This window comes from Grampus griseus, assembly GCF_964374135.1.
Source record: "Grampus griseus genome assembly, chromosome: 7".
NCBI lineage: Eukaryota > Metazoa > Chordata > Mammalia > Artiodactyla > Delphinidae > Grampus > Grampus griseus.
Genome location: NC_139001.1, coordinates 26852051 through 26865594, shown reverse-complemented (window position 1 = coordinate 26865594; position 13544 = coordinate 26852051). Strand labels below are relative to the sequence as shown.

The 13544-nt window shown below is 37.2% G+C and overlaps 1 protein-coding gene across 5 annotated transcripts in view; it reads left to right on the top strand.

Annotated features, from left to right (window-relative positions):
- UNC80 (unc-80 homolog, NALCN channel complex subunit) overlaps positions 1 to 13544 on the top strand; it is a gene marked incomplete at both ends in the record, with an annotated part of 239244 nt that overhangs the window by 117641 nt on the left and 108059 nt on the right. For 3 of the 5 annotated variants that reach the window (XM_082658568.1, XM_082658567.1, XM_082658566.1), the window contains 3 exons: positions 1376 to 1509; positions 6771 to 6936; positions 13107 to 13310. In XM_082658568.1, coding sequence (XP_082514694.1) covers positions 1376 to 1509; positions 6771 to 6936; positions 13107 to 13310 — 504 coding nt within the window. The remainder of the gene's footprint in view (positions 1 to 1375; positions 1510 to 6770; positions 6937 to 13106; positions 13311 to 13544) is intronic. The other 2 variants (XM_082658570.1, XM_082658569.1) reach the window with 1 other exon arrangement.

Genomic DNA, 13544 nt, shown 5'->3' with positions numbered 1-13544 from the left:
ATGATATCCTCAGGATTGCAAGGACAGATCTGGAAGTTTATACTAAATATCTAGTGTTCAATTATTTTTTAAAAACAGTTGCAATCTAGGCAATTTCTAGAGTCATGTGGCCTCCACTGAATACAAGATTGGAATGTCTGCTTTAGTTCCACTTTCAAGTCAATACATAGCTCATTTTGCATTTTAAAAATAATTATGGTATAAGTAAGTATCAGTCTGGAAATTCTAGAGGAGTTTGTTTTTTTCATTGTTAATAAGAGGCAATGTTCCCAGCCACATAGTACCTCTGTAGAAAATATAATGGTTTTCATGGAGAAGAAATAGCCAGATATCTTCAGAAAGACCATAATTCTACCTATTATCAATATAAACCATGAATTATATATTATATTCAATTAAGAAAGCCAAATACACAGGAAGTATTTTAGAGATATTTTTAGGAAGGTTAATATGTAACGATATAATGATTGGTGATAAGTTGAGTCATTGGAAATAGATAACTATTTTGTTTCTTTTATGAGAGGCATGACTTTGGTCTTCTTTTCTGAACACTGATAAGTAATCAATATATTTCTCCATGATTTGTGAGGTCGTGCATCTGAGACCTATACCTGAGGATTTAAAAGTCTCTGGTGTCACCTTGGCCATTATCTGCCTTTAGAGCAAAATCCATTTGTTGGTCTATGGTGGATGCAATGTTTTACTTATTCAAAGACTGGTGTTCTTCAAAGCAAAGGAGAATATTTGCGTATTCTAGTGTAGCTGTTCCGTAATATGACAGGCTAACTTGTATAAACAGTATAATAGAGGTGACCCAGTAGGTAATCCTAGTTTATGCTACAGAAACACATCTGGGCTAAAGCTGAAACAACTTCACTGCTCTAAGAACATCAAGACAGATGTCTCTCACAAAGTGAGCTGACAGGATTTTTGTAGTTCCAAATCTAGTTCATGGCTCTGTACCTTGTCTAAATCTGATTGAATAACGATATGAAAATCTGGCAGGACTGCTTTCTGTTTCTGTTTTAATTAAAACGCTTTCCAGTCTAGTGGAGCTGCATTTTGTTACTCTATGATGCCTTGAGGAGAATAATTTAATTCTTATTGATTGACATTTTAATACTGAGGCATTCATTATAGAATTGCAAAATGGAGAAAAAGAGAGGTGTATTGTAATGCACAGATTATTCTAAAGGGACCAGGTAAATTGAACGTGTATAGGAAACATCCTCATTTGCAGTTTCATTTTGGACATGTATAGGTAACATTCTCATATGCAATTTGATTTTACACATGTGTAGCTATGTCCATCAAACTGTGCCTCTCTATTTTTTATTGGTTTGTTTGCTTGTAAAAGAACTCTTTCATTCCATAGGTACTGTGAACCCCTCTAAATGTGGCTGCCCCTTTGCCTTGAAGATGGCAGCATGCCAGCTTCTCCTGGAGATTACCACTTTCCTGCGAGAGACCTTTTCTTGCCTGCCCAGACCACGCACTGAGCCTCTGATGGTACGTAAAACATATTAATAATGAGGCTACTTGGAGAGTCCAACCATGTGGCTAGACTTTGAGTATTCACAGTTTCCTCAAATACCAAATGACCAAATGTATCACATAGTTTAAAAATTCAACCAAGGGATTTTCATATATAAAAAGAAAATCTCTTTTATCTATTAAAAAAAAAAGAACTAAAATTGACCTTGAAATCACTAAAGATGGTACCACTGGGTAAGATGTTTGATTGATCACTGTCAGTTAACCTAGGAATGTCTGAGAACCTCCAGGTTCCTTTACTCTGCAAACTACGAGTTTAATGGCCAGCATTTTCCAGGAATCACTGATTTTTTTTTCATACTAACAACTCATAAATTCATGTGCCTCCAATGAATTTTCTCATTTAAACTAAGGGCAAAAAGACTCAAGTCTTTAGCATGTAAATGCCTCTGAACGTATATTTTATTTCTGCAGTATTTCTTGTGGATACAGATAGGCAGAGAAAGAACATGTGTGCATGCACACACGCACGCGCGCATGGAAACACACAGACACACACAGGCACACACACATACACACACACCCCTGTACCATCAGGGTCTGATTTATTTAACTTAGGATACAAATTCTAACAAGAGCCAGGAGTCATCACAGAGCATTTGGGACAGAGGCACACCTCAGAGCCCATTTTCCTTGGCCCTTTGTTCCCTAACAGGCACCAAGTTTCCGGTGGTTCTTTTGTCATAGGCATTATCCAACTAGAGCTGAGGAACCAAATTCTCTTCTTTCCCCCTTTACACAGATTTACACTATTCAACCAGAACAGTTGGTACACTAACAATCTGTGTGGTTCCATTTAGGTGGATTTTACAATCCACCAGCTCTCCTTTTTTGACCAAACTCAGCATGAACAAGGCCATAACCTAGTTCCAGAGGGCAGGTAGGGGAGGGAACGGGACAAAAAAGTCAGTGCTCTGGTATTCCTGAGCAGTGCCTCTAACTCTGATTTTCCAATGTCTGGACAGCCTGTTTCCTCACAGTCTAAAACATAAAATGGAAATATTTATAGGTAAAATATGTTTTCAAGAGAAACATACCGACATGTGGCCTGTGAAACTGCACCCTTTAAATACTGAAAAAGAGAGTTCTTCTTACTGCCCTTACTTAATTTCATGTTATCCTGAACATTGATTTTTCTGAATTGTCACCTTCACTATTATATTGAGACTATTCTATAAAATCAAATCAAGGCTGCCACTTAACACGTGTTTAGTTTAAAGTCAAGTCTGATCTGTAGGCCTCTGTTGGTGGACATTCTAATTGTATCAAAGTCTTCATAAAAGCACAGAAACACATCTACTTTTAAATTTACAGATTTTTAACGGTCACCATTTTGACCTATTATGATTTTAAAACATAAGAATCTTGAAATTTGAGTCACTTATTTTTGTTCTTTCTTTCATCACTATAAAGCTATAGTTTAAATATTCCTTATTATTGTAACACATTTCATTTTTAAGAAAATTAATCAAATCTTTTAAAAATGACTGTATAATCAACTGGCTATCTAGGAGAAAATGCCAAGAAATTAAACTAAAACAGAGGCTGCAGTCATTCAGTTAATAAGAGGAAATTTTTCATTGCCTTTAACTAGGTCTCACAAATCTTTTATTCATTAAGCTAGGATTTTCATTGTCAAGTATACGTTCATATATTGTACTGGGATGTGACCTTTATAAAATAAATGGGAAAGATGCTTTCTCATGTTTAACCTATCTAACTACACAGTTGATGATAAAGAAAACTCAAATCACATTTTTTTAACTATTGTAGAAAAAACAGTATCATAAAACTTTTACCAACACAGAAACTATAAATGCTTGAAATATTTTTTTAAGAAATTGTACTAAATGGTGAATCTAAGAGGTTAAGCATAAATACCATCAAAATGAAATATTCTAAAGTTTTAACAAAGCACTTGCTGTAAGAGTATTTATAGATCTTTGGGATGATTTATTCAGTAACATTTTTAACAGCAGTAAAAATAAATAGCTACCCTAATGTACAGAATAATAAAAGTATAAGCCAGAAAAATCACATTAGAAGCTATAAATATCCTGGGATCTGAGATTTGAGGATGGGAGAAGATAAGGAACATAAACTTTCTACCAAGAAAAAGTCTTTCTGATAGAAATGTCATAAGGCCATTTCCAAGATAAAAGAGATTTCCCTGTGAAATATTTGTTTGCTTGAAAAAGTCCTAGTTATGGGCTTCCCTGGTGGCGCAGTGGTTGAGAGTCCGCCTGCCGATGCAGGGGACGCAGGTTCGTGCACCGGTCCAGGAAGATCCCACGTGCCGCGGAACGGCTGGGCCCGTGAGCCATGGCAAAAAAAAAAAAAAAAAAAAAAAAAAGTCCTAGTTATATCCAAAGTGTGGAAGAGAAAGCAAAAGAGCCTAAAATACAATAACTAAAGGTTAATTTGATAGGGTCAGGAAATCGCAGGAGACCACTCACTGGTTTGGTGGGGAATGACGGTAAGAGAAAAGGAAAAATGATATCAAAAGGGTTTAAAATGTTGCTAAAACCATATTTTTACCAACTTAACAAATTGTTTCCCAGATAGATCCCTGGATGCAACTTAATGTGTTTTCCCCCCAAAAAAACAACTTCTGGTAGCATTTTTATTCACTCTTTTTGTGAACCATACAAATAATATCTAAAAAAGGAAAAAGCCTTTTTACAATATTTATCATAAAAAGCATAGCAATCAATTTTTCTCTGATTGTTAACTTCCAAACTTGAAAACAAAGAAATATTTTTTAGATAATTTTGTCTATAAAACTCCTGGTCTGTTAAAATGTTCTCCTGTTGAATTAGTAAAACCAATAACTGATGACCAAGCAACATGGAATTAAATTAATTCCCATCCAACGCCAAGACGAGTCCATAATAATAAAGTAAAAGGCAGTAAGGAAGTCTCTGTACATCTATATTCACTCATTAGGGAAAACAACATATTGGATGCTTTTGTACAAGATTGTGCTAGAAGCTGTACCAACTGTATCAACTGGATTTAACAAGTCAGGTTATAAATAATACACTGCTGGATTCCAAATGCTCCTAAAGTTAAAGAATCAGAAGCAAAGCACTGTTCACATATATGAAGAGTAGACTGATGAATATTTGAGAGTAAGGCTGTGAGCAAGGTGGTGTGATGGATGCAGAGGTGGGAGTGGGGGTGATGCAGAGATGACTATGTTGTAACAGGAGAACCGACACGTAAACAACACACTTAAGAAAGGAGCAGAGGGCCAGGGTTGGCCAAAGAAGGGACCGGAAAAATCTGAAGAGCCTTCCTGGATGAGATCACATTTGAATGTAACTTTGAAAGATAAGTAGGATTTTGACTAGTAGATACAAGAAGTTGGAAGAGAGAACTACTTTTGATAATCAGAATTGTTATTTTATTACTTTTTGTCCCACCTAAGAAACATCTAATTAAATTTGGCTACCAAAATGGAAAGTAGTTAGGTTATTTTTTTTCCTAAAAGGGATTAATTTCAGAGAAACAATTATATTCCTAGAATATTTTTTGACAGTGTTAAATAGACTCCATGTGGTTCCTTATTTTTCTAGATGTGATATAATTTTCTGAGTACCAAAGTATAACTTCTGTTCTTAATTCAAAGGGAAAAGAAGAAACGATATGTAGAGTCTAAAGTTTCATTTATTAATAATAGTTAAAAGCATAAGATTTTAATCTTGGTACAAACTGGGTTTTTCAAAATAGTTTTTGTTTTTCAAACTACTTGAATCTGAGGGATTATTATGTCATAATTAGAAAAAATGCTGTATAAAAATAAAGTTAACATTTTATATATTTTTCATTTATCAAGTCTGAAAGCGCTTCATAGATTAATGATTAATTATGATCTTCAGCATGAGCGAGTTTCCATTTACAGAACAGGTCAAATGTGCACACTGGGGCCTCACAGGCCAAACTCCTACTAAATACTTAAACTCCCCAAGGCTTATTTTCAGTTTTGGGATCATGAAGTCTCCTAAGAGAGTGAGAGATTCCTCCAACGCATGATCCTGTTTTAAACCTCTGGCCATTACCCCTGAGGTTTCTTAAGAGGAAACCAAACTGGTTTCCCTACCAGTTTGCAGAGCTAACTTTACTTAATCCTCAGGATTTAACTCCAACATCACCTTGGTATTTGTTTTCTACTTCTGTTGTGTGATATTGTGATTTATGATAAGAATATATGTTTGGTCTCCATTCCTGTTTCTGGCACAGTGCTCCTAAAATCCTTGGAATTTCTTAAGTCGGGAGGGTGACCAAGGTGTCCTTTGTTATGTTAAGAGGTGATTTGTAGAATGCCTCTAGATTACCTAAGGTTCAGCTGGTCACCAGATGAACCAACAAAATAATTAGAAAATTGAAACTTTCAGTCCCACCCCCTCACCTCCAGGTGACAACGATTTAATCAATCATGCCTATGTAATGAAGCCTCCATAAAGACCCGAAAGAACAGGGTTTGGAGAGCTTCTGGTTGGTGAACACGTGAAGACTGGGGAGTGCGCTGCCCTTGAAGAGGGCGTGGAAGCTTGGCACCATCACCCCATACCTTGGCCTGTGCATTTCTTCCATCTAGCTGTTGCTGATTATATCCTTTTATGATAAACCAGTGATCTAGTAAGCAAAATATTTCTCGAGTTCTATGAGCCCCCCCCCCCCAGCAAATTAATTGAACCTGAGGAGGGGTGTTGTTGGAACCTTCAATTTATAACCAGTTGGTTAGAAGCACGGGTGACCACTTGGCCTTACAACTGATGTCTGAAGTGGGGACAGTCTTGTGAGACTGAATCCTTAACCTGTGGATTAAGGAAGACATTTTCATGACCCCAGTCTAAACCTGGCATTAGATAGAGGGAAATTTGGCTGTTTAAATGCTGTTATGCGCAGCTTAAAATGGAGGTTGGGGGCTTCCCTGGTGGCGCAGTGGTTGGGAGTCCGCCTGCCGATGCAGGGGACACGGGTTCGTGCCCCGGTCCGGGAGAATCCCACATGCCGTGGAGCGGCTGGGCCCGTGAGCCATGGCCGCTGGGCCTGCGCGTCCGGAGCCTGTGCTCCGCGATGGGAGCAGCCACAACAGTGAGAGGCCCGCGTACTGCAAAAAAAAAAAAAAAAAAAAGGAGGGAGGTTTGCCGGAAAACGAATGCAGTGCTGGGGAGATGCCAGCATCCATGTGCTCCTCACTGACATTTCAGGACTTGGAGAGCTGCCGACTTCGTTTGGATCCTGAGTTGGACCGGCACAGATATGAGAGGAAGATCAGCTTTGCTGGTGTCCTGGATGAAAATGAAGACTCAAAAGATTCCCTTCACAGTAGTAGCCACACCCTCAAATCAGATGCAGGTGTTGAGGAGAAGAAAGGTATGCATAAGCAAAACTTAATTCACGTTTCAGGGTTTCTCATGGGATATTTGGTCTCGGGTCTAAACTGCAGAATTGTGCACTGAAAGAAGTCCAAAACTGTTGTTGACTCAATGAGGTAGGCAATCATGCTAGTTAGGAGTTGGACTCTGCAGTCAGACTCTAATTCCGGCTCAGCAATTCTCCGTATCCCGTTGAATCTAAGATGACATTAGTTGTAAGATGAACTATTATCTTATATACCAATAAGAAAGGAAAAATACTCCCCATTCAGCTTTTATGCAGTACTTTCTTATCACTTAATTTGTGCTTTATTCTTACTGAAAGAGGACTTTCAGATGTAATTAGATGTAGATTTTTATTATCGGTCTATATCATACTTTGTGCAGCCAGGTAAACTGGTTAAAGGTTTTCTAAACCATCTTCAATTCAGAGATCAAATTCTTAATCACTTTTCAACTCAGAATTGTCAGTGTCTGTGTTTTTATATGTGATAATGTCCTCTGTGTTAGTAACACATCATTTCTTAAATGAATCTGTAAAAGAAGTAAAGCTATTGGTGATAGTTACACAAGCCAACGTGCAACGGTATGAAGCTAGCCTCCTTCAGTCTCTGCTTCAGGAATGTTCCCAAACACATCTGACTTACCATCCCACCCACTCCTCCACCCAACTATCATTTGGTTCCTGGGACTTAAAAGACACTGGCACCCATTTTGTACATTTTGTTGCTGGTGCTTTAGATATTCACATGAACACAAGCAATAGCAAATGTGTCCCAACTGCCACCTGGCTCTAGTGATCTTAAGATGTCATCAGTTGTAAGCCAAATCTCAATTTCAGAGATGTTCAAATGTAAAAAAATGTGCATCTTAAAGTGGTGAAATAAAGTAGTTATGTGGCCTTGTCCAAGTTGCTTACATTCTAAGCCAGTTTTCTTCCCTGTAAAATTAGATTAATAACACCTACCACATTGGAATGTTGAAAGCTTTAAAAGAGACATTGCAAGTAAAACATAAACTCAGTACCAGATACCTAATAAGGACACAATAAATAATTGTCACCATTGTTTTTTTTAATCTGTATCATGAGCATATCGATTAAAATCCATGCAGAAAATCCTAAATATGAGTTACAGATTGCAAAGTTTTAAGTTGCTCTTTAAAGGCTCCTTTAAACTGTTAACTTCTCTATTTGATTTTTCTATTTTCTTAAGTTTCATTATCCTTCAATGTTTTTCTAATGAATTCCACTAGAAAACAGCATATTTGTAAAAAGAGTCAAAGACAGTTTTATCCATTGGTATATTTTCTGCAGACAGTGACTGCATAAATGTTTGGTAGTTTAAGGAATGCATGATTCTCAAAAGACATAGCCCTACAGAAGACTTATATAGACATTTCTCCAAAGAAGGCTTGGCCAACAGGCACATAAAAAGATGCTCAATATCACTAATTATTAGATAAATGCATATCAAAACTGAAGTGAGGTATTACCTCACACTGGTCAGAATGGCCATTGTTAAAAAGTCTACAAATAATAAATGCCAAAGAGGGTGTGGAGGAAAAGGAACCTCTTCCTACATTGTTGGTGGGAATGTAAATTGGTGTAGCCACTATGAAGAACAGTATGGAGGTTCCTTGAAAAACTAAAAATAATTACCATGTGATCCAGCAATCCCATTCCTGGGCATATATCTGGAGAAAACTAATTAGAAAAGATACATGCACCCCAGTGTTCATAGCAGCACTATTTACAATAGCCAAGACATGGAAGCAACCTAAATGTTCATCAACAGATGAATGGATAAAGAAGATGTGGGGTGTGTGTGTGTGTGTGTGTGTGTATATGCATATGTGTATATATATACATATACAAACAATGGAATATTACTTGGCCATAAAAAAGAATGAAATGCTTTTTGCAGCAACATAGATGGACCTAGAGATTATATTAAGTGAAGACAGAGAAAGACAAATATCATACGATATCACTTATTTGTGGAATCTTAAAATATGATACAAATGAACTTATTTACAAAGCAGAAATAGACTCACAGACATAGAAAAACAAACGTGGTTACCACAGGGGTTGGTGGGGGGGGGAGAGACAAATTAAGAGTTTGGGATTCATATATACACACTACTATATATAAAAGAGGTAAACAACAAGGACCTACTATATAGCACAGGGAAGAAACTCAATATCTTATAATAACCAATAATGGAAAATAATCTGAAAAAGAATATATATATGTTTTTTAAGAAAGACATAGCCCTAGATAAAGAAAACACAACATATTTAAAATATTTAAAATGTTGTAAGGAATGGATATAGTCTGGAAAAAAATTTTTTAATATTTTAAGATCAGATTGTTGTCACAGCATTTAAAAAATGCAAATAATTATATTGTGTTGAATTTATGGTGAACAGAAGCCATGTTGCGGGAAGGATTAGCCAAATTTTAGCAGTTTCTGAGTATACAAAGGTATCAAGTCAAGGTTTGTTCAAATACTACTACTTCTGACAAGGATGACTGCATATGATGAGAAACATCCTTCTTTTTTATCAATATTTTTTAATTGAAGTATAGTTAATTTACAATGTGTTAATTTCTGCTGTACAGCAAAGTGGTTCAGTTATACATATATGTACATTCTTTTTTTATATTCTTTTCCACTATGGTTTATTATAGGATATTGAGTATAGTTCTCTGTGCTGTACAGTAGGGCCTTGTTGTTTATCCATTCTATATATAATAGCTTACATCTGCTAACCCCAGCCTCCCACTCCATGCCTCCTCCAACCCTCTACCCCTTGGCAACCACCATTCTGTTCTCTATGTCCATGATTCTGTGAAACTCCCATCTTTTAAACATATCCCACAGGGATTTTTTTCCCATTCAAAATTATTATGTTAGTTATTATTTAAAGTAGTTGAAATAAAAATTGCTAATACTGACATGGTCAAATTTCAGCAGAGTAAATTCTACACCATTTAAAAAAATAAAACCTCAGATTAATTTTTAAGAACACTTTAATTTCATGATTATCATTTATGTAAATTGCCTTTAATATTCAAACACACAAATACTTAATAATTTTTCTCCTCATAGAATGGCTATGTAATTACATGAAAGTTATTTAATAAATTAGGAGCAGAAAACTAAAAGTATAGATAAAATGAGAACATATTCATAAAATGTCCTTTACCAGTTGGCAAGAAACTTCCTGATGATTCCTAAATCTTCCTTAATCCTTTCAATAAGCTGATACCAGATGCTAAAGCTGATGTGAAAATGGGGACCACAGGGACCCTGCTAACTCAGATTATTAAAATTTTATTTAAAATTTCATACCATCTGTTTGTATAACATCTAAAACTGTGAGTTCTTGAAATAACTTGAGGACAATTTGGATTCTACAAAGGAAAACTAACATGAAATAATCCTTAGAACTAAAAATGTCTGCCTAAAATCTCCAAGCAAGATCTGTCAGATCATTTTATCCATATTCCAGATACAAACTAAGACTGGCATTCCAGAATACAGACACCGAGACGTGTGATCACTCAACAATCATATACTGAGCACCTGTTGTATACCAGACGCTATTACAGGTTCCTAGAATACAGCAATGAACAGGGAAAATTTCCCACATGTATTTTAGTTTATATTAGCTAATAGTTAATAACTTAATAGTGAATAACATTAAATTCTGGACTTTCAAGTAGAGATAAGTAGTATGAAGAAAACAAGTTAGGGTCAGAGAATTGGTAGCAACCTGAAGTAGGAAGGATTGTAGTCTTAAGTGACGTTGAGCTGAGACTTGTGTGATGTTAAGGATCCAGTCATGTGAAGGGCTGAGAGAAGAGTCTTCCAAACAGAGACAACAGTGAGAACAAGGCTCCGATGCAGGAATGAACTTGGAGCATGTGAGGAAGGGCAAAAAGGACAACAAGGTTGCAACAGAATGAGTTGGGGGAAGAGCAGTAGGAGAGAGGGTCAGGCAAAGGACAAATAAATAGGGTCTGTAGATATGGTTAGAAATTTAATTCTATTTAAATGTGTCTGAGAGTTGTTGTCAGGTTTTGACCAGAAAAGCGATATAATATTTATATTTATGATTTATGTATTTAAAAGATGAGTCAAGCTGTTAGAGTGGGGGTAAGAGCAAGCAGTTTGGTAGTTATATTAGTCTAGGGAATAGGTGACAGGGCTTTCAAAATCCTACGCTATTTTGAAGTGTTGAATCAGCAGGACTTGCTGATGGATATATGTGGTGTAAGAGAAAAGGGAAAAGAGATGTTTTATCTAATTCAGATGAATTTGTTTTGCTTTCATACTAGTTCTCGTTGTCATGGAGATAAAGGCTAAACTTCAGTGGTGTAGAATCTCGACTGATGTCTTTCATGTACTTTACCAAATCTGAATTCTAACTATGTTATGTCCTTTGTAACCAATGCCATAATTCTGAACATTATTTTTTTCAGTGCTATAAAATGTCTCCAATTATCTTTGGTGATAGAACAGTTTCTCAAAATTAAATTTTTTTTCATGTCATATTAATCTGGGGTTATTTTGCTGTACTTGTAGGCTGAAAAATATCATGAAATCAGGCAAAGAATGCCAAAGTGTGCCTCTGTAAAAATTTTTAAATTATTTCTTTAATCTTTTTCTCTACTTCCCAATCTCTTTTGACATAAATTGTATTAATAGTAATTAAAAATGATAAGTATATTCAGTTTCAAATGCATTTCAGATAAGTCATAAAGTCTCAATTATACCTAAAAATAACACTGAAAAATACAGTGGATGAGTTTTGTGCTATAACTAAAATAGAGCATTATGGTCTTTGTGGGATGTATTCAACTGTGCTGTGAGAATTTCTGTCTAGATGTGAAATTCTATCCAGATGTGTTCATGGAGCTCCATGAAGCCTTTGCCAGCTGAGTGGTGATAATTTTAGTCTGTCTCAGTCATACGAGTAAATCAGAGATTAAACATTTCACATTATTCAACAGGAATCTAGGCTCCTTTATATGGCACTAATTAACATTTTATGGAGCAGTATGAGTTCTATCACAGACTAACTCTCCTGTGAGTGAGAAACTTGAGACTAAAATGCAATCTTCCTGATTGGCACTAAAATATTAATAGCTGTGCCTTAAATAATTAGTAAGAAATCTTGTTCATGTCTTAAGAAGGAAACCTTACAAAAACAGCCCCTTCCTGATAATCACTTGAAGCCCTAAACACTTTCAAAATCACCCTTACCATATCAATGTGTGACAACACCAAGTCCTCAAAAGAAAAAGAAGGTGTGGATATGACTATGGGAAATACGGATGTTTTTGGTTAAAATGTAGGTTTCAAGTTGAACGTGTTTCTTTTACCCTTTTATTTTCCTCACTGATGACTGTTTCTTCCAGAACACTAAAGAGGAGTAATGCATGTTCTTCTTGGTTCACGTAGACTGTAAGGTTGATTCAGGGTGTTGCAACTTTTGGACACAGATCTCACCCAACCTTTTGACTGAGAGGAGGATGCTATGAAATCATTAGGTGCATTGAAAATGGAATCATTTCACACTCACGTTCACCCAAAGCACCCCACTGCAAACATCTTTTAGTGACTTTGCTGAGGAGCTGAGTGGAACCCACTGCTGACTGTTGGAGAGAGAAGCGCCTCTTGTTTTTATTTCTTAATGAGGTATTCCCAAATGAAGGGATTTTCCATGAAGGGGTTTCCCTAACTCACATAAGTCTGTCAGTCCCATTTCAAAAGAAAAACAAAAACAAATGGTTGGTGGTTCTGCTGAATCAAGCAATGATGCTGTGTGAACGTACTAACGGTCCCGGAGGACTCCGTGGCGAGGGCGCGCTCATGCTTGTGAATTCTGGGCCAAAGAGAGAGCAGGTTGTTCCTAGCACTGATGAGCTGTGTGTCCAAGAAAGAAGCTGCACCAGCCCTTCGTGGTGGACCCAGCCTCCTGCCCACCTAACAAAGCCGCCTGACTTGGGGCTTGGGAGAAGCTCCTTGTCCAGACATGCTGCTCATCCCGGCCAGCAGAGAGGAGGCTGTTCAGGGACAAGTTGGGGAGAGCTTGGCTCTAACGCTGGCTGCGGAGAACTAAGGGGGAAAAAGCCCTATTTTATTCTTTTAATACAGTTCCCAGCAGGAAGATCAGGATAGGAGGTTCCCGCCTGCTCCAGATTAAAGGAACCCGCAGTTTCCAGGTGAAGAAGGGGGGTTCCTTGTCCAGCATTCGCCGGGTCGGCAGCTTAAAGAGCAGCAAGTTATCACGGCAGGACTCAGAGTCTGAGGCTGAGAAGCTGCAGCTGTCCCAGAGCAGGGACACTGTCACTGACCTAGGTAACATAGAGGAGTGGGCTGTGCAGGGACGTGGGGGGTAGGAAGACAGAGACCGAATCCCCAAACAGCTCAAGTCCATTTTCTGATACATCAGTGGATGGAGGGCAGAGTCATAGGTTAGAGTACTCGTTTAGTCCATAAGCTATGTTGCCCTCCAGAGCAGGGCTGCTCCAGCCTTATTGTGCACAGGGTCAGCTGGGAGCTTGTTAAAACGCAGATCCTGATTCAGCATCT